Source organism: Equus przewalskii, chromosome 32 (genome assembly GCF_037783145.1).
Source record: "Equus przewalskii isolate Varuska chromosome 32, EquPr2, whole genome shotgun sequence".
In the NCBI taxonomy this organism is placed as follows: domain Eukaryota; kingdom Metazoa; phylum Chordata; class Mammalia; order Perissodactyla; family Equidae; genus Equus; species Equus przewalskii.
The window spans coordinates 3,195,174-3,217,510 of record NC_091862.1 but is presented as its reverse complement, the minus strand read 5'-3'; the positions used below and the strand labels follow the sequence as shown (position 1 = coordinate 3,217,510).

Below are 22,337 nucleotides of genomic sequence, written 5' to 3'. Positions count from 1 at the left end.
CACTTACATCATTTACACGAGGACCACCGTGGGCACCTTGGCAGACTCAAGCACTGGGCAGGTAAGGGCCGGGATTCAGGGGGTGGGATTTCTACGTGTCAATCTGTCTGTGCTTCTAGAAGCGAACATGCCCCTTGTTTCTGAATACCTCAGTTTTCTTAACCCGAAAAGTAGAAGGAAACAACTTTCACTTACTCTATAAAATCATTGGAAATATTATTTTAGGGGTTACTTTAAGGGGAAACATAAATTTACCTTAAAATTATACTTTATGCATAAAGATCTACAAATATAGGAATATTTATTAACCACAAACCTGCATATAACTAAGCACATACACCCTTAGAGACATTTACTAAACAAGAGAATCAGAACACTTCTTGCTTTACCTAAAAAAAAAAATTATATGCACGTAACTGGAAAGTCACAGATTTTCTTCAAAAAATATAAGACTCACAAATCCTATACTCATGGGTATGTCAGTGATTTTTAAATCCCTGTATTTCATAGTTCTCCTTTTTAAGGAGAGTTATGTGAGATATAATTCAAAGTAATTTCTCTAACACACCCAACAAACAGATGGTAGGAGCTATTCTGCATGACCTGGTTTGGACCGTAATCTGATACATACTTACTGCATATGAAAATAATGTGTTAGAATGATTTAACTTAAAATTGACCAAACTGGGGGAGGGGGGCGAGAGAAATGGGACAGTTACACTTTAATGGGTATAGATTTCTGTTTGGGGAAATGAAAGCGTTCTGGAGATGGATGGTGGTGATGGCTGCACAGCAATGTGATGTCCTTAACGCCACTGAACTTACCCTTGAAAATGGTTACAATGGTCAATTTTATGTTGTATATATTTTTAATACAATGAAAAAGTTTTTAAAAAGCAAAACAGAATTTTTAACGGCAAACTGCTAAATATGATTCCCTTCGCCTAAAACTTCATCTTTCGGCAAAAGTTTCAATAATCAACTATGTCACATTTTCTTCCCTTTGCTTCTAAAATTGCAGGAAAATGACCCGAGTGGCCCCATTCTCCTTGATTGTGAAAATACACGTGAGAGCAATAACATTAGATTCATCTCGGCTGTAACACACCCTCAAAAACAGGACAGATTAAAAACAACGACAGCTTTAACTGGAGTTGGTGACCTGCTCTTTGCATCCACCTGTGACCTGTGACACTTTAACATCTAAGGATGCACAGAATCTCACCTCACCCCAGAAAACAACTTGTGAACTTGCCCCTCACTGGCCAAGACCCATCACGTTTGCAGCTTCCCAGCAATAAATAAAAATGATCAAAACTTCCCCAGGATCCCCACTTCAAGCGCCAGAGCTCTCCCCTACCTTCCTAAGGAACAGTTTCTGCAGTTTCCTGCGCGGCAGCTTGATCATCGTTTATCCGCGGCAGCCCGGGGGCCGGGTGCGCTGGCGTTTGAGCCATGGCGCGCCGCCCCTTCTGTTATCAGCTCCCAGCAGCCGGCACCCGCGGGCGTCACCGGCAGCATCTCCCGGCGCATCTTCCTGCCCGCGCATCTTCCCGCCCTGGTCGCGCCCCTTTCTGCTCAGCGGCAGCAACAGATCCCGGCAAAGGAGTCTGCACTCCGCTTCCCGCGCACCCGCGCCAGCAGATGTCCGGCTGCAGACAGAACCTGAGCCCTGCAAACTCGCCACTGTGGAAAGGGAAAAGAAGGGGAAAACCCAGCCTTCAGGTTGTCCGCTCCTCCTGATCTAAATGCAAAGTTACAGACACGGCTCTGAGTCCTAACAGACTTCCGAATCTGTCATGTGGAACAAGTCAAATGTTCAAAACTGGGAGACACTCCAAGGAGGGTGGGGGGCAAACCTGCCAACCGCCAGAGCAGGAAAAGGCACCCTCCCTCATTCTTCTTACCTGTCGTGTACACTGAGAGGAGGGGACAACAGGAGGTGAATAAATAAAAATGGTTGCTTTTTATTTAGGTGGCACTGGGTCAACTAACGCACACCGATTATAGGATCGCATTATCCATTGTATTACTGCTTTGAAAAATGCCTCCACCACAGACACACATGCACACACCTGTACATGCACATGCATACACACAACTCTTATGCATGCACATGTGCACACGCAGGTACACACTCTCCTACACAGACACGCTTCTTCTCTCCAACTAACCACTACAGGCTAACTTGGAGTATGTCCCATGTGGGTAATCGAAACACCTGCATTGCCTTCCTTGTGAAAACTGAGCTCGCATGTTTCCTCCAGAACAATCGGCCTCTTTCTGGCTGTCACTTGCATCCAGCCTTGCCTTGGTGCAGCCAGAAGCATGCTAAGTTTAGCAGGAAAGCAACCTTTGAGGGTAGAGCAGGAGGTCAGAGCGGGACCTGTGACACTGGTCAAAAGTTTCCCTTTTTATTTTATTTCAAGCTCCTTGTTAGTATATAAATAGGATTCTCCTCTGAAGACCTAAAGAGGCAACATGAAAAGTCTACCACCTAATAGTCAGCTTTTAGGTGGCGGATAATGGAAGTCGTGGTTATGGATGTGGGTGTGGAAATAAGTTGGTATAAAAATATAGGACATGAAAAGAAGGAATCAAAGACAAAGAGAAGGGGCTGGCCCCGTGGCCGAGTGGTTAAGTTCGTATGCTCTGCTTCGGCGGCCCAGGGTTTTGCTGGTTTGGATCCTGGGTGCAGACCTGGCACCACTCATCAAGCCATGCTGAGGTGGCGTCCGGCATCCCACAGCTAGAAGGACCTACCTAGGATATACAACTATGTACTGGGGAGCTTAGGGTAGAAGAAGAAAAAAGAAATAGATTGGCAACAGATGTTAGCTCAGGTGCCAATCTTTAAAAAAACAAAAGACAAAGAGGAAATTCAAGACTGAAATGGAGAGAAATTGCCCTGATTTAGGGCAGTGCATGTGACAGAGGGAGGGCCCCGTCCGTCTCTTCCTCGTGCTAAAATGTAAAAATAAAGAGTATGTCTTTTCCAATCAAATGAAAGTAGTTGAAGGATCGTTGTCATTTCTCAAGTGGCTGCTATTCCAGGAAGTATTTTCTACCAAAACAACTTCCATTCGCTGAGTGGCTTCTGGAGCACATATGCTGCGGGTTCTCATTCTCGAATGGCAGAATTGGTTAATACGCATTTATCCATGTAAATGTCGTATTTGTGTGTAAGTGTGCGTGTATGCATATACACATACACACGTGTTTCAGACAAACAGCACATAAGAGGGTTTTGGGCAGAGTAATTAGTAGGTCAGCCCTTTGTGGGAGGGCATCCTAAGGTAGAATTTTTATTAACCATACTTTCCATGAGAAAAACTTTTTTAGGAACCTATAACATAGGACTTTTAAAAACATGCGCCATACATCGGCCATTATATACGCATTTTTTTTCTATTCCGGAGCCACTGGTAATTAATACATTCTAAAGCAGAACGATCATTCAGAGACCAAATTATGGCCACAGGGGAATATACCTCTGTTGTTAAAACTCTCCCAATTACTTTTTGCTCCTGAAAGCTGGCACAAAATAGTAACATAGAGAAATTAATAGAACTAATATTCTCCCTATTCTCACTGAACTTCTTATGGCTTCTTTTGTTTCGGTCTAGGCGGTCCCTGCACATTTCAGTCTTAAATTCTCCCTTTGCCAAAGCACTGGAAGCTTAAAAAGAATTCCAGTGCTATTCCTTTTCCGTAAAATTAATCCGTCTCACCCCTTTGAAAAGTTCTGGATCTCAAAATCTGTATGCAGTCTTTCACAGAAATAAGCAATCCCTCTTGGGAACACCCTTCGCCACTAACAGAGGACTCAGCTGGCACTATGGACACGGCCGGGACCCCATCCTGTCCTCTCGTAGGGGCTGCTGTCATGGGCATTGAGAACATTGTAAAAAGAGAAGTTTATGCTGCTGCAAATCCTACTCCATGGTATTTCTGAGTTATTGAAGGAGGACGATATAAAATATTTTCCTTAAAACCTGGGCTCTTATGGTCCTTCCTGGGTATTTTGTTTTTATTATTTTAATAGTCCTTCGCTTTAGCAAAAGACTACAGTATCTGCGCTTGATTGAAACTTAGAATTTTTTACTGAGCTTTTGTCTGAAAGGCGGATGTTGGGGCTCTGGTATTATCTCAAATACACAGGAATACAAATGGAAAGCTTACTTATTTTCACCATCTGTAACCTATTTAACCCCTTGAAAAAGATGCTTATCTCATGTGGGGAATTTTCACAGCACAACCAACATCCGTTCAACTCGGGAATGGTTATTTCGAGAGAGGAGAGTGGGCTTACTCAGGGGAACAAACATTTTCTTAGACTATTTTCCACGAAGAATAAAATTAAAGGCTTCTTGAGAAATTGCTTAAACATTTACTTCTAAGGGTGCATCTAGCTGGTCTACCACCTAAAAGAAGAAAGCCCAAGAATTAAACAAGAAGCATCAGAGCAATCTCAAAAACAAACCCCGGGGCCGGCCGGGTGGTACAGCGGTTAAGTGTACATGTTCTGCTTCAGCGGCCCAGGGTTTGCCAGTTCGGATCCCGGGTGCGGACATGGTGCCATTTGTTAAGCCATGCTGTGGCAGGTGTCCCACATATAAAGTAGAGGAAAATGGGCACGGATATTAGCTCAGGGCCAGTCTTCCTCAGCAAAAAGAGGAGGATTGGCAGCAGATGTTAGCTCAGGGCTAATCTTCCTCAAAAAAAAAAAAAAAAAAAAGCAAGAGCCCCCCCAGGGGCCAGCCCAGTGGCATAGTGGTTGGGTTCATGCACTCCACTTTGGCAGCCCAGGGTTTGCAAGTTCGGATCCCGGGCATGGACCTACACATTGCTTGTCAAGCCATGCTGTGGCAACATCCCACATAAAATAGAGGAAGATGGGCACAGATGTTAGCTCAGCAACAATCTTCCTCAAGCACAAAGAGGAAGATTGGCAACAGATGTTAGCTCAGGGCCAATCTTCCCCACCAAAAAAACAGAAACAAAAAACAAGCTTCCCCAAAGCGTTGTGTTGAACATCAGGGCGATAAGATGATTGCTCAGAATAGAGCCTCCAGCAGCTGGTCTGGCTGTAATAATGAGGCACATGAGGGGTGCTCTGTCTTTCTTGGCAATAGGACACTAGCCTGGGTTAGGTTAACACAAGCCACAGGAACCCTCAAAAACAGTTCAGCCAAAAATGTCATCTTTCCTGCACCACGCATTTTGTCAAATCGCTTGAAACAGTCCACTGACCATTCTTGTTCCCTGTCATCATCGGGCGGCAGTGTGCGTCAGTACAGAACGAGAGAAACAGACGCAGCGAGTCTGGATCACCCTGACCTAACGTTATCAGGCCTTTTGCAGCAGTATTTTGAGTTCTTCTAACTGTGACTCAATTCAAAGTTCCACAGGAATCAAAAAGCAATTATCTAAGGCTTAGCGCTCTTGAAAACACATTAGTAAAATAGATCCGGTCTTTGTTCTTTGGCTAAATAAGCCGCCATGTTAGATCTGCTGGCCTTGCCATAGAAACCTCTCATTTTTAGTGGGATTCAAATGCAGGTGTATGTAAGTATATGAACTGAATGTTGTCATGGTGACCGTGGCAAGAAATTGCCTTTTATTTTGTGCCATGGAACATCGTTATGACCACCCTGGCTTACTCATCTTCCAAATATGCATTAAAAAGAAATGATTTTGAAAAACAGCTATCACGATGTATCGGCCACTGATTTAAAGGAACTGCTCTTGTCCCATGTCGGGCTCCTGTCCTCCAGCAGCCGAACCAAAATGCCCGCACAGTTGGGCCCAAGAAATGAACAACCACCGCCACGGCAGAAAGCATCCGTTTCGTGTTTCTGTCTGATATCGTAACGCCAACCTCGAAGCGCTAACACATCTTCCTCTGTAGAACCTAGAATTCCATGTCTCTGCATCCCATAGCATCAGAGACAGCATCTTGGACCTGCGGTGTCCAGGACAACACGATGTGTTCACTACGTTCTTCCTCTTCCCGGGCCCAAGCAAGGAGGCCGGGTGTGGTTAGCTTGGTACCGCCTGGCTGAGTCCTCGCTGCTGGGAACAGGAGGGGAAGGGACATGAGGAGAGCACAGGTTATGCAGCCCCGGTGCCAGCCCTGTGTTTGGAACAAAGAGCCCCAGGATGGTGGCCTCACCAGACAGAAACAGCCCGGAGCTCCCAGCCCCCTGGACTTCTGAGGGTGGCTGTCGAGGACAGCCACCTAGCTTGGTGACCTTGGGAGGAAAAAGTGAGCCCTGCTGTGGGAAGGCCCTGCCATCGGGTGTTTATCAGTGGCATAAAACGAGGTCGTCTGTCCCATCTGGACTAAGACAAGTGGTGGGAACCTTACAGATGGATCGTCCGGCTTCACAGAAGGCAAGCGAGGGCCAAAGAGGCCACGCAGCAGAGTGCCAGGAGAGTTACGTCCCCCACACTGCCCCCTCAGACTCCCCTCATTCCCACAGCCCACCTGCGCAGCCCCAGATGTGTGTTACAGTCATTGTTCTTGATCACTTTACCATGTTGGCCTAATCTCTGAGTGCTCCAAAGGTAATAGGTGTGCATGTGTGTGCATATGAGAATGGGGGGGGGGTGGGGGTCACAATAGGTCCTAAATTCCCCCATAGACCTCTCCTAGCACCCAGCACATGGTATATGTAAAGACTTTTTTTTTTTTTTTTTTTGGTGAGGAAGATGTCACTGAGCTGACATCTGTGCCAATCTTCCTCCACTATTTGTATGTGGGACACTGCCACAGCATGGCTTGATGAGAGGTATGCAGGTCCGTGGCCAGGAGCTGAACCTGTGTACCCTGAGCTGCCAAAGCAGAGCATGTGAACTTAACCATTACACCACTGGGCCGGCCCCAAGACATTTTTTGAAAGGAAAGCATCCTTGGGGAAGCTGCCTCCTCTCCCCACATTACAGCTGGTCTCCATCACTCAGGTATCACGCACCAGGACTAGGAGCTGGTATTGGGGTCCTCCATCTACTCCTGTCCTGAGAAACTTGCTCAGCCTCTAGTAAAAATCCATCAGCTTCCACAGAGGAAAAGCAGCTCTTTGCTGTTCCATCCGCTCCTGTGACTTCCAGGCACAAACAGGAAAATGGAGCAATCATGACCCCCCCCAAGCTTTTCTCGGGGGACACCAGCCCCCGGGCTGTGAATTGCAGACCGGAGGACACAGAGGATACTGTGAATTGCTGGAGAGCACACGGCACACAAATGTTGTGTCCCATGCACGTGTGATGCTTGCAAATATGAAAACCATCGTGATGAATAAAACTTACCTTTAGAATTGCAGGATTCATGCAGCTTTCCTCGATGCATGGATAACAAAAATACAACTACTATGATGTGGGATCTCTGATTTATTATTATGATTATTATTTTAAACCAGGAGTCTCATATTAAAAAACCTTTGAGATTCACTCACTTACAAATCCCAGGAACAGGAACAGGATCATAGGAAGAAACTGATTTCCAGGCTCAGCTGAGCCCTGTTTGATGCTATTTTCTTAGTATGGAAAAGCAAGACCAAGAGTAACTTTAAATTCTTTTTAAGTCATCAAAGGGTTATATGAAGAGAACGTGGGGTCAGCCCCATGGCCAAGTGGTTAAGTTTGCGTGCTCCACTTTGGCCCAGGGTTTTGCTGGTTCAGATCCTGGGTGTGGACCTAGCACCACTCATCAGCCACGCTGAGGCAGCATCCCACGTAGCACAACCAGAAGGACCCACAACTACTTACTGGGGGCTTTAGGGGAAAGAAGAAAAAATAATTTAAAAAGGATTGGCAACAGATGTTAGCTCAGGGCCAATCTTTAGGGGAAAAAAAAGACAGAGAACGTAAAAATGTTATTTACTCCCGCCAAAGAAATTACAGGAGAAAACTATCTTTGATTTCAGCAAATGTCTATATCACAGCATCATAATTGCACTAAGACCCCAGACCCAGGCTGCCCAGGATTCAGGTCCAGCTCCATCCCTTAGCTGTGTGACCTTGAATGGTTACCGCCTCAGTGTCCTCAACTGTAAGATGGGGATAGTAGCAATGATAGTGCCTACTTCATAGGTAAGAAAAAAAAAACAGCTGTGTTTAACTTTTAGTAGATCATAAAAGATAGCCATAATTTTCTATAGCTCTTTTTCTTTTTTCCTGAGACCATAACTTGGAAAATGCTGGCCTGAGTTGGAACAGAGGGTGTGAGATGTTGAGCCGGCATTTATAAAAGAGAATTTAGAGAACATCCTACTTGTTTGACAGACAGGAGCTAAGTAAGCACCCCTTCTCGTTCTAGCACGACTCCGGGTGAATTACCTCACTTTTCTGACCTTCATTTTCTCGTCTGGGAAAGGCGGGAACAACAATAAAGAAATAGTTACCACGTAATAAAGTCAACTGGGACAACGGCAGGTCCCCAGCAATCATCAGTTCTTCTCCTGAGAAGTGAAAGGAGCTGATGGGAAGTCAGTCGGCTGTCCCTTCCCAGTGACACAGTTCTGAATGCCTGTTAAAAATAAGCAAAGTGCTTCCTCCTTCTTTGGGTTCACTGGAGGTCAATGTCATCATGGCTCTCATTATGATATAAGAAACTCACAAGGTGAATTACAAATTTCAAACAGAAAGTTCCCTTTGGGCTGCTTGGGTGTATAATGATGATGATGACATCTTTCATGCTGCATAGTAAATTGCAATGACTTGTCAATTAAGGAACTCAGTACTTCCTTTTGTGCTATTTGTCACTAAATGCCACCAGATTTCATCTTTAATTGGCAAAATTACTCAAGATATGAGAGTTATTTATATATTACTAAACCCAAGACATCTGTAATAAATCATCACTCAATAATTATAGTTATTTTTAATATTTTTAGGATGAGTTGAGCCCTAACTAATTTTAATTTCTTAAAAACAATTATGGTACAGGTAGCTTAGATTTCTTTAGGAGTTGTAGTAAAGTGTGAAAAAGAAGAAAAAGAAAATCACCTGTGATCCCAGAACTTAATGAAAAGCCTTGGGAATTTTGGGGTTTTTTTTGTATAAATCTTGTCTCTTTTTGTTTGAGAATTGGGAAGTAGGTTATAGCTAAATATGCAAAATTTAGGGTCAATTTTTTCCCCCCAAAAGTTAATGTTTGGCTTTTCTCCAGCTCTCCTGAAAGGAAATTTAAAAGTACGACCTCAATCAAAGGATTTTCTTAGCTCAAAACTTGCCGCTGAACACTCAACCAGTTTTTCCTGAAGCGCTCCACAGCCTTGCAGCGCCTGTCCAATCGTTAAATGTTAGAAGACTGTGTTTGTCTTTTTTGTGATTATTCAAAGAGGGAATTTTTTAAAAAGGCACAGAGCTTGCAGTTGTGCTCCTTTTAGTTATAAGCTGCCCTGTCTGTCCCAGAACCTTCCCCGTGGAAGTCCACCCACCCTTGTGGCCCTCTGCAGTCCTGATGTGACTTTCCCCACCACCCCGGGACCCCTCTATGCCTTGTTTCCCAGGCCGAGGTCTCTGAGGGGTGGGAGTGCTTCCTCTGCATATCTGGGCACCACACAGGTGTCTACAGTAAGTCATTGTGGGGAGAATGGATGAAGAGGCCTTAACTGGGAGCCCAGGCGGCAGGTGGGGACAGCTCAGCTACTCTGCATAGAAACCCAGCTCCATGGGAGAATTTTCATCCCTGAAAACAGACGGATAAGCCAGAGTTCCTTATTTTATTCTCTATGCTTCACGCCTTTTTCAATGTCACCTATCGCCTTCACATTATCAACACCATCAAAGAGAAAACTACGTCTGTGAATACCACTTCATATGCTTCAGGAGTCAAAGCAGAGGCCAGGAAAGATCTGATGAAAAAGACAAAGGAAAACAGAAAAGTCAGCCTTGTTCAGAGGCGCCAAAGGTTCAGAATCAAGCTGGTCCAGGGTTGGGGAGATTGCAGCTCAGTTAGAAGAAAGCAAAACAGAAAGGAGAACTAGCTCGTGTTTCAATTTCAAAACTCTAATCTGAAAGCCAGTTCTGTGACTCCACCAGGGGCCGCGTGTTACAAGGCAGCCTCTGGGCTGGGCCGCCACTCGCCAAGAATTTGCAAAAAGAAGCTGGACAGGGTTAGCAGTCAACCAGTTTTGGGGAGTGGCCTTCACGTTCCACGCACATCAGCATTTTAACTCTCTAAGTTTCTTTTCAAATGATAAAGTTTGAGTCATCACGTTATTTTATTTGCATATCAATGTATCTTACAAAAGAACAGATTGTTTCACAAACTAAGAATTAAAACAACTCCAAAACACACCCAACACAAATAAACACGCACAGACGCCCCGACGTCAGGCAGGCAGTCGACAAGCGCCTGTCGGACACATCCCATGTTCTCGCGCTCTGGGCTCAAGACTGAGAGCTATTTTTCGCTCTTTACCAGGACTGTATGGTCTGTCTTTGCTTCTCCACTTAAAGCTGCATGCAACCCTGCCCTCTGGCACCACACCACAGTGATCAGGAGCGGCCACACTCCTCTGCCCCACACAGCTGGATGTCTGAGGGAGAAACAGTTTTTTGTTTATTAGAGTCCCACGGAATCAACAGATCACCAAGCAACGCAACTGCATAGAGACGGTCATGTGTGTTCATTCTGATGCAGTAAGAAAAGAGGAAACACAACAGCCCTTAATGGGGCAGTAATGGCTCTAAGTCGGCTGCCCCCACTGTTCTGTCAAGGTCCGGGCCTTGGATGAAAGAAAACATCCCTGCCTTGGATTTTCAAGCTCCTTTGTTTCCTTTTTAAATTACTTTTTATAAAATTAAATAAAGAGTGAAACCATAACAGAGAAAGAGGGAATTCAATTAGCTGTCCAACTGGAAGCATCTTGTAGATATCAAATGTATAAAAGACGGCTTATGGCTGGGCTTGCCGTCTCGGCAGCCTCTGTGACATTGCCAGTAAGATATTACAACATTTCTTATCAAAGTTGGAGTAGCACCTGCTTATGCCCCAGCAGCTATATCTGCATTAGGATTTTAAACAGAAGACTCTGTAATCCTCTCACTTGGTATCACAACCTGTTTAGCACAGACCTGTGCACAGAGAGGGAGAGCACTGCAGAGGAAAAGGGGGACTTGGAACTCGCTGCTATCTTACTGCGTTTCCATACTTTCAGAGAGTTCCCAGGTGATGCTCTGTGAGGTCTGATTTGTGTTTTCTTCATCCTGAACATATGAAGGGGCTCCTGCCATCAAATTCAAGGTGAATCTGAAAACACAGCTGGGGACCAGAGGTGACTAGGCTGGCGGTAGCTGCTGCATATTGTTCTGGGGCTCTCCCGGACCCTGGACCGAGGATTAGATGGGGAAGCAGGACCTGATAGAAACGACCGCTCTCCTTGGAAGGCTTTCCGGCTCCCACCATGGCTCTTATTGGTAACACCCTTGTAGGACTGGTCATCGATTTCTGAGGGGTGATTCACAAATGACAACCGCACGTGTATCACACACCCAGTACTCAGTTCCCATCACCCACCGGGCACGTACTTGTTCCATTTGCCTACGTTCACTTCTACCACCAAGAAAAGAGAAACGTACGCAGTATTGAAACTCTGCATTCTTGTTCCAAGCGGCCAGTCTAAACGTGGATTATGACGACATATAGAATAATGAAACTTTTTATCTTTCCAGGAGACACAGTTCCTCTCGGTGTATAAAGCCAAATAAAGTTTTGCTGAGAATCACCGACTAGAGCTTACCTATTTTTTCTTGAACAGTTTATAAACCAGACTGAAAGAAGTTATGAGAAAAGAGTGAAAAGACGATTTCCTGCCACCACAAGATGCTTTGCTCTCTGAGTTTATTTAAATTAGGGAGAAATTCAAAATAGCATTCAGACATTCATCTAGTCACTTAGCTAAAATAATTGGAACCACCTGGAGATGTTGTATGACGATAAGTCAGTTATCATTAACCTTCATTTCTACTGACACAATTTTTATGTCTAATAAGGAAATCAAATTCATACAAGATAATGGTATCGAGAAACTCTTTTTTTCAACCAAATTACTGTTCGGCTGTTAATAAAAATATATTCAGACCCAGGGGCCAGCCCGGTGGCATAGTGGTTAAGTTTGTGTGCTCTGCTTCGGCAGCCCAGGGTTCGCAGATTCGGATCCTGGGCGTAGCCCTAGCCCACTTGCAAGCCATGCTGTGGTGGCATTCCACATAAAATAGAGGAAGATTAGCACAGATGTTAGCTCAGGGCCAATCTTCCTCACCAAAAAAAAAAAAAAAAAAAAAAAAATTCAGATCCAGACAGGAGTTCCGCAAGTATGTAAAAAGTAAAACAGTGGAATTCTGTGATAAGCATTGTTTGCATGGATGTCAGCAATCAACCATTACAAGAGCAAGACGGACATTCTCGGAAGTGGCTTCCTTCCCTCTGGGACTGCAGCCTCCTGGAACCAGCAGAGACTCTGCATAGCTCCCAGAATTTACAGACCCCCTGAGGAGTACTGAGGAGACATCACTTCTCTGTGCAGCTCCCCACCTGCACAGGTTAGTAGCAACCAGAATGTACTTTGACACATTCACATAAACTAAAGAAGCCTGAGCAGAACCAAGGTTTCAAACGACCTGTTTGGTATCTCTATGGAACAGCCCCACTGCACCTGCTGTGCGTGCTCTGAACAGTTAGCCCCGATAATGACAGATGCCATGGCTTCCCGAGGACACGTAGCATCATGACTTGCGGGAGCCGGAAGAAACAAAACACCCATAAAACTACCTTATGAAATGTCTTATTTCTATTGCAAGTCAAACCACATAGCTGCTTGGAATATTACGAGAACTCTACCTCCATCTGTAATGATGCATTTTAGGCCTAATTCTGAGCAAAGCTTCCGAGGAGAACCTGAACTCTGCCTGCAGTAGGTTCTCAGAGCCGCCTGGCCACCAACTTGCAAATCCCACAGGCAGACACAGCCGGGGCCAGCCCCACTCCCGACCTTGTCTCACTTGGAGTTCTCATCTGCCGTTTGCAGCTCCAGCTAACTGTGAAGGCACTTGAGAGAGTTTTGAAAGGAATATTGCACGTAGAATCATATATATTATATCCCCAAAGAGCCGCAAATGCAGAATAAAACAATCTTAATGGCAAGCAGCAGGACTTTCTCAGTTTAGCGCACAAGGGCGACCCCTGCTGTACACAGACGGTATTGCACAACTCAAGGCATTTCTCTGTTTCACCCAGAACGTCAGATAATTTCAATTTCACTGTGTCGGGCTCCAAGCTTCTAAACGCACGCCACGGCTGGCCCTGCTGGACCGTAGGCGGCATGAAACAACCGAAGAAACCGAGAAAAGACTTCACGTTTGACATGGTTTTAAAAATGAAACTCATCTTCGCATAGAGAAAAATAAACCGATGCGAGGATTTCTTACCTCTATGGGAGCGGCGGGTTTTGTCTCAGACGAGGTCACGTCACTCTTGCCCTGTGGAAGCAGAAAGAAGGAATCTCTGTAAGCGTCAGGACGTCATCGATGGTGAGCAGCGTCATCAGGAGGACGGTTACACAGACACTCACCAAGACTTGGAATTTTTTGCTTCTAAACATTAATCTCCACATGGTTTTAAACACTTTGAGGAGTTTCTCTAGCTTTCAGGAAGCCCTTTGGTAAACGCCCGAAGAAGGGAACTTGCAAACTTTTGTGCAACTTTTACAATTCAGCCAAAGGAAGTGATGGTGTTCCCTTTACCAACCTCAAAATGCAACCAGAAAAAAAAAAAAAAAGACACTTGTTTTATCTTCAGATGCACAGTATTTAACGAATTAGCTGTGCTTATCACTAATGGCGCTGGGCAAATGTTTTAAGGTGACTTCTAGGCTCCCCATGATACAGAAGATATTCATTCCAGCTATAGGAGAGCAAAGAAGTTAACGGGTAAACACACTGACATCCACCTCATTAAACGTCCGGTCATCTTCAGCTCGAGGAGCTTGAGCCCAGAAACGCCCCCATCTAGGACTCCCTTTTTCTTTGTCTGCCTCTCTTTGGCCAGAATAAGATTTTGAAGTAACTTGACGATTTTACTTAGCAATGTGGTGTTAAGATCTCAAGCACAGAAAGCATGGCTGCCCCTTATTTCCGCACACCCAATATTGTAGGGGCTAACTTTTCATTTTCTGCTTTATTCCTCCTCATTTCTCTTCTGTTCTCTGCTCCTTGGCTCATCTCCACTGAAAAGTCAGAGATGAAGAAAGAGGCCATACGTCAAATTAATCTCTTTCTCCTCTTACTAACATTTGTGGTTCAAGGGTCAGAAGAGAGAAAGAATTCCAGACATACAGCGAGCATCCGTGGGTCTTTGTCCCTAACACCCTCTCCCTTCTTGGCGAATAGTACGTTTCGTTCTGTGGGAAGTGAATTCCACGGGGTCCAGGTGAGGATGGCCGGGCCACGATCCCCCATCACCCCAGGCAGGGGCGTGACTCACTCTCTGGGCCCAGTGCCCGCTCAGAGAGGGCATGAAACTCACAGCAGGTGAGGCCTGCCCGGGGCTGACCCAGCGGCCCTCTCTGGACCCATGGCCAGCTTTGCAGCTGCTCTGAGCCTGGGGTGTATGCCTCAGAAATGTGCCTGCCTGAGGACAGAATCAGAGATGGAGAGTCAGTGTCAGATGGACAGTGTTCGAACCTTTGCCTTCAAACCTGCCAGAAGCCATCTCTTTTCAAGGATAGGAGCCTATGAATTGCCCGTCTTGCTTAAGCCAGTTTGATTAGGTTTCTGTCACTTGAAAAAGAGGGTGAGACTTCATGCAACATAAATGACGTGTTTACAAATAAATGCCTAATAGCATGAAATGGAAATCCTTAAATGCCACAACGTCACGCATTCACCCATGATCCCATTCAACCCCATGACCAACCCACCAACCAACCACCCTCTTTATTTTCCCTCACTTTTTTGGTGAGGAAGATTGGCCCTGAGCTAACATCTGTTGCCAATCTTCTTTTCTTTTTTTCTCCCTAAAACTCCAGTACACAGTTGTATGTCCTAGTTACAGGTCCTTCTAGTTCTATATGGGACGCTGCCACAGTGTGGCTTGATGGGAGGTGTGTAGGTCCGTGCCCGAGATCTGAACCTGCTAACCCCAGGCCGCTGAAGTGGAGCACCTCAAATTAATCACTACGTCGCGGAGCCAGCCCCTGACCACCTTCTAACGAGGGATGCACCACACGTGGTGGTCCTCACCCTAGCCTTCTCAAACCCCCAAGACTATACACACAGGGTAGTCAGCATTCGGGGGCCCTCCCTGAAAAAGACAGGGGGTGATATTTTGCATATTCTCTCATTTAGAATCACAAACCCTCTTCTCATTTTCTGGGCCTCCCACTTTGCAAATAAGATTCAGGGAATTAAACAGAGGAATCGGAAATCCCTTAGACATGAAATGATGATTCGCCCACCGTCCTGTCACCTGCCATTCTCTCCACCCCACGCCGCCCCTTCTCTCCCTCCTAACTGTCCTTCACCACCATGCCCTCTACTTCGGGGTCAGCGGTGGGGTTCAGCAACCCAGCCAAATGTGGGCGGGCAGGGAGCCAGGATCTTTCAGCTCCTAGGGTGAAGTCCCAGGTCCTTACGATTCCATTCCAACCCTGGGCGTGAGTGGAGAGGATTCCCCTTCTGGATCCCGGAGCACGGGATTCTGGCAGGTGGGGAAGAGGATGGAGAAGACAGTGAGGGAGGAAGAGGATAACAGAAAGGATGCTGATGCTTCCCGGGGACACCCTCACACAGGTTTTCCATCACAGGGGGACCCAGGCCCAGCAGGAAATCCTGACTCTGCATCAGTGCACTTGTAGCCCCATCCTGTCCCCTGTCCCCATCCTGTTGGATACCTGCGACCACATTCTTATCAAAATACATCCAACCCGATTTTGGTACCATCGTGGCTAGCTCCTCCAGGGAACAAACCAAAGTGGAGATGACCTAACACACTTGGCACAAACGGATGGTTCTCCAGGTGTATTCTGAGGAACGAAACTTGTCCAACTCGCTGTGGAAAATAAACGCGCACAGGCAAGGAAATATTTTTCTGTTTTATAGATTTGAAATAAAACATCAGAAATTTCTAGACAAATCACCAGTCACCATTTTGGGGAAAAAAATGCAGATTGAGTATTTTTGTAAAGCTCTAGAAAGCCATCACGAGCCACAGGACTAATGCGAAAGGCACACGCCGCAGTGTTGATGGCGTCTGGGATTTCTAGTCTGGGTGACCAAGCTTTATTTGCTGCTTGTGGGTGCTTTAATATTAGCCTTTATGTCTATAAAGCTGACAATCCAATTTTATGATGCAAAAGGGGTCTGGCTAGCTCCCAGAGTCTCTGTTTACTGGACCAAGGGGAATCTTGCAGACTTTGTGCACAGTCCTCGAAAGCCACATCTAGATAGGTCAGCACTACTTGAAAATCTACAAATACTTGATACTTTCCAGCCCTGATTTGGTTGGAGTATTGCTATTGTGTTTAATCAACAAATGTGCTCAGAACTGCTCACTGTTGGTCCTGGAGAGAGCTGTGGCTCACGCTCCTCCCTCGTTCCCACCCCCGAGCCGAGGCTGATGAACTCTCAGGAGATTCGACAGCAACGAAGGCCGAGCTCAGGCTCTCGAGCAGCTGACCAGAGTTCGTTTCCGGGCCCCAGATGTTGGGCAAGTCACTTAACCACTCGACCTCGATTTCCTCATTTGAAAAGTTGAAGCAAGGTGGTACCTGTATTACTGGGGAGCTGGGAGAAACCAGCTGCTTCGTGTTAGGCACCCAGCATGCAGTAGCCCTCAGCTGATGTTGGCCATGCCGATGATGTAGGATCATGAAGGGGTTCCCCAAGCTGGAGCAGGATAGAGGGCCCCCAAGACATCCAGCCCTTCCTTGAGAACACTGGCATCTGTGTTTCCCATCTGTGATTGCTTAGGTATTGACGAGGTGTCTAAATAGACTGAACTGTCCTTTATTTCTGACTCAGATCCAACTTCCGGCTCATGAGGGTGGAACAGCAAATGAGAAACAGCAGGTGGCACCAGAGACCTTTGTACAGGACGCATGACTTACCAGAGACCGGGCTCCACACCACTTGAATTCTCCTTCTTGTAAACAATTAGGCCATAAATCAATGAAAGAGTCTGTCATCTCGGAATCACTTAGAAATTACCAATACAGTTCACTTAAGATGCTGGGTTTACACCATGCGCAAAAATCAACTCAAAATGGATTAAAGACTTGAATGTAAGACCCCAAATCATGAAATTTCTAGAAGAAAACTTAGGCAGTACACTCTTTGACATCAGTCTTAGCACCATATTTTCAAGCACCATGTCTGACCGGGCAAGGGAAACAAGAGAAAAAATAAACAAATGGGACTACATCAAACTAAAAAGCTTCTGCACAGCAAAGGAAACCATCAAAAAACCAAAAACACAACCTAACAATTGGGAGAAGATATTTGCAGACCACATATCAGATAAGGGGTTAATATCCAAAATATACAAAGAACTCATACAGCTCAACAACAAAAAAACCAACAACCCAATTAAAAAATGGGCAAAAGATCTGAACAGAGATTTCTCCAAAGAAGATATATGGATGGCCAACAGGCATATGAAAAGATGCTCAACATCATTAGCTATCAGGGAAATGCAAATCAAAACTGCAATGAGGTATCACCTCACTCTGGTCAGAATGGCTATAATTAACAAGACAGGAAACAACAAGTGTTGGAGAGGATGTGGAGAGAAGGGAAATCTCGTACACTGCTGGTGGGAATGCAAACTGGTGCAGCCACTATGGAAAACAGTATGGAGATATCCTCAGAAAATTAAGAATAGATCTACCATATGATCCAGCTATCCCACTGCTGGGTATTTATCCAAAGAACTTGAAAACACAAATGCATAAAGATACATGCACCCCTATGTTCACCGCAGCATTATTCACAATAGCCAAGACTTGGAAGCAACCTAGGTGCCCATCAAGGGACGAATGGATAAAGAAGATATGGTGTATATACACAATGGAATACTACTCAGCCATAAGAAATGATGAAATCCGGCCATTTGTGACAACATGGATGGTCCTTGAGGGTATTACGCTGAGTGAAATAAGTCAGAGGGAGAAAGTCAAATACCATATGATCTCATTCATAAGTAGAAGATAAAAACAATGACAAACAAACACATAGCAATGGAGATTGGATTGGTGGTTACCATAGGGGAAGGGGGAGGGCACAAGGGTTGATTAGGCTCACATGTGAGGGGATGCACTATAATTAGTTTCTGGGTGGTGAACATGATGTAATCTACACAGAATTCAAAATATATTACGATATACATCTGAAAGCTATATAACGTTATAATCCAATGTTACTGCAATAAAATAAAATAAAATAAAGATGCTGGGTTTATCCAGCCCTTTCTCCGCAGTATTGCTTCTCAAACGCCTACCGATGGTGGGTGGTTTCCGTATCCACGTCCATCCCCACCTCACACTCATATTGAGAGGGCTCACAGCCCCCCAGCTTGGCTGGCTGTTTGGGGAGAGTCTAAGGGTCCACGTGTCCTAGTCGTTCCCTAGTCACAGCGGCATCTCCCTCCCAACCTGCATCAGCAGCCACGACACAGAGGGGACCCTCCAGGACTGCGCCACCGGGACGTCCTGGACACTTGGCACAGGGGCAGAGGGGTCTCTGTTCCGTGAGGTCTGACTGATGTGCTCCCCCAGGAATAAAATGCTAACTTCACACGCTGACCAATGGTGAGGAAGGCGGGGCTTGCTCTCCATAGCCCGGCCTCTCCTTCCAAGGTCCTCCCCTTCCTGCCCCTGCGGACCCGAAGCTCCGTAGATCCATCAGCTGTATTAGGATTTTTATGGACCATAAAGCGTTAGGTAGGTGATGTTACAGCATCAACAAAGAAATCAGCCCTTTTCATCCATTTGCAGATTCCTGGGTAGTGACCTGAGTGTCTTCTAGATAAAACAGGTCAAGGGCGGGGTGTGACTAGTCACAGTTGATGGCCAAGCCACCACTAGACAGACGAGCGTGTTCCTGATTGCAGCTCACTGCTCCATCCCCGTTCCCCTGGGTTCTCCTGGGCCAGGTCCACGATGAAGCAGACCCAGAGAGAGCTGCTGGGAGGACTTCTACCCCCAGCAAGATGGCCTATGAGAACAATGGAGAACTGTCTCACTTGTGCGCTTAGAGACGACGGAAAAAGAAAAGAAGCGGCTTCGTGAGTAGCCAGTGGTAAGAAGGAAGGAGGAGTGAATCCACAGGGGCTGGAAGACAGGGACCAAGAGGCTGGACTACCACGGAGGCCGCCCTGAGGGGTTCAGTTTCTGCAATCTTTGAGCTCCGATTTTTAAAAAATATTTTTATCATTGAGGTGAACTTCACATAATGTAAAATTAACCATTTTGAAGTCAACAATTCAGTGGCACTTAGTACGCTCATGACGTTGTGTCACCCTCAGACTCTGTCTAATTCCAGAATTATTTTCATCACACCCAAAGAAAACCCTGTGCGCACTAGGCGGTCTCTATTCCCCTCCACCCCGGTCCCGGGCAACGGGCAATCTGCTTTCCGTCTCTGTGGATCTACCCACCCCGGAATTCCACGTAAGTGGAATCAAATGATAGCTGGCCTTTCGTGTCTGGCTTCTTTCACTTAGCATGATCCTTTTTGAGGTTCATCTCCACTGTAGCATGTTTCAGTTCTTCATTCCTTTTCATGGCTGAATAATGCTCCATCGTATGGATGGACCACACCTTGTTTATCCATTCCCCCGTTGATGGACACTGGGTTTTTCCCACCTTTTGGTGGTTGTGAACTGTGCTGCTATGAACACACATGTACAAGTACACATTGGAGTTCCCATTTTCAACAATCTTGGGTATATATCTAGCGGTAGACTTTCTAGTTCCTGCAGTAACTCTGTGTTTAACTATTTTTAATTTTTTTAAAGACTAGTACCTGCACTAACATATGTTGCCAATCTTCTTTTTTTTCCTCCTCCCAAAAGCCCCCCACTACATAGTTGTATATTATAGTTGTAGGTCCTTCTGGTTGTGCTGTGTGGGATGCCACCTCAGCATGGCTTGCTGGGCGATAGTAGGTCTGTGCCCAGGATCCGAACCAACGAAGCCCTGGGCCATCAAAGCAGAGCACTCGAACTTAACCACTTGGCCATAGGACCGGCCCCTATGTTTAACTTTTTTGAGGAACTGCCAGATTTTTTCCACAGCAACGGAATGATTTCACATTCCCACCAGCAATATAAAAGGGTTCCAATTTCTCCACGTTTTCACACGAAACTTGTTTTCCATTTTTCTATAATTATTATTATTATTATTATTATAGCCATCCTAGTGGGTGCAAAGTGGTATCTCACTGTGTTTTCTTTTTTTGCACGTGTGAGGAAGATTGGCACTGAGCTAACATCCACTGCCAATCCTCCTCTTTTTGCTGAGGAAGATTGTCACTGAGCTAACATCTGTGCCCATCTTCCTCCACTTTATATGTGGGAAGCTGCCACAACAGGGCTTGACAAGCAGTGTGTAGGTCCACACCCAGGATCCGAGCCAGTGAACCCCGGGCTGCCAAAGCAGGAGCTCATGAACTTAATCACTACGCCACTGGGCCGGCCCCCACTGTGGTTTTGACATGCATTTCCCTAACGATTAGTGATGTTGAGCAGCATTTCATGTGCTTGTTGCCCATTTGTATGTCTTCTTTGGAGAAATGTCTATTCAAGTCCTTTGCCCAGTTTTTGATTGGGTTGTTTGTCTTCTTGTTGTTCAGACTTAGGTTTTAACACCCATGGAGGTAGAGGAACGAAGAACGTGGCCCCTGGGAGGCGAGGAGCTGGAACTCTCAAAGGGGTGCACCTTAGTGAAAGGGGAGACTAGGAAAAAAAATCTGCCAATCAGCATAAGAAAGGAATAAGGAAAGGTATCTAACTTGTCCTGGGTTCAGGGCAATATTTTTTTTTAAGTCATCCTGATAACTGAGAACGCCAGGCCTGGGCCTTCCATGAGTTTGAGTGTGGATCTGCAATGACAGCATGGCTCAAGTTAAGTTTAACATGAAGGCTGGTCTTATGCCAGGAATAAAGTTGCCTGGCCGATGCAAACACAGACTCCTCTGAAGGGACACGATCTGAAACCAGGACATGGGGAATTCACACAGGAGGAGCAAGCACTTTAAGTATAATCCCAATCAAAAATTTCAAAAACCCCAGGAAACAACCCACCCTGAGGAAAAGACAGCAGACACACAAAGAAGCAAGAGTTAAGCCGAGAACTCCAGCGAGCAGAAGGACAATGTTCAAGAGAATACAAAATGAGTATTTTTAAACTCATCAAAGACATAGGAACAAAGGTAAATTTAAACAAGTTGAGAGGGATAAAATAAAACTGTTGTGGCTTACAAATAATGTAATGTTGTACAAAATCTAAGAGAATACACTGACAATTTATTAGTTCTAATCAGAGAGTCTAAAAAGGTTACCGGATACGAGAGTAATAGTAAAAAATTAATAGTGGTTTTGCACATCAGCAGGAAACAATTTAAAGGGATGGCCATTGTGAAAAAGAAGGAGATGAAACGTGCAGGGAAAAGACAAAAGAAGAAAAGAATCCTGTATGGTAGAAAGTAATAAATCGAACAAAAATGTGCAAGGACGTTACAGAAAAGATGATAACCTTTATTGAAAGAAATAAAAGAAAACCAAAATAAATGAAGGTAAATATGATATTCAAGAATAGAAATCTTAATATGGTAAAAAAAAATGCCAATTTTCCTAAAATCAATCTATAAATTTAATGTAATAACATTGGAATCCAAGCAGGATTATTTTTTCCTGGAATTCAAACCAAAGCACGAGGGTTGAAGAACAGACAACACTGTTTTGAAGAAGAGCAAGGAGGAGGCACACACTGCCTGACAGATATCAGCACTTGCGCCAGTGGCAGAGTAATTAAATTTGTGCAAGGAGCAAAACAGAGCCTGGGAGACCCACCCAACCATGAGAGCCCAGTAATGGGCAGACTTGACACTGAAGGACAGTTGGGGAAACAGGTCTCTTTAATGAAGGGTGCTGCCAATTGACTAATCAACCGCATACCATGGACAAAAAGAAATTCAAGACCAAAATGGGGAAAAGCTGAACTTTTTTTTTTTTGGTGAGGAAGACTGGCCCTGAGCTAACATCCATTGCTAATCTTCACCTTTTTGCTTGAGGAAGATGGTCCCTGAGCTAACATCCATGCCAATCTTCCTCC

General features: G+C 45.3%; 1 protein-coding gene across 4 annotated transcripts in view; it reads right to left on the bottom strand.

Moving 5' to 3' along the window:
• RPS6KA2 (ribosomal protein S6 kinase A2) overlaps positions 1–22,337 on the bottom strand; it is a 368,603-nt gene that overhangs the window by 295,835 nt on the left and 50,431 nt on the right. For 2 of the 4 annotated variants that reach the window (XR_011535604.1, XM_070603175.1), the window contains exon 3: positions 13,438–13,488. Coding sequence is in view for 3 of the 4 variants with exons in the window: in XM_070603175.1 (XP_070459276.1) it covers positions 13,438–13,488 (51 nt within the window). In the remaining variant the exon portion in view is untranslated. Of the gene's footprint in view, positions 1–1,360; positions 1,424–13,437; positions 13,489–13,580; positions 13,749–22,337 lie in introns of those variants that run through there. The other 2 variants (XM_008515798.2, XM_070603176.1) reach the window with 2 other exon arrangements.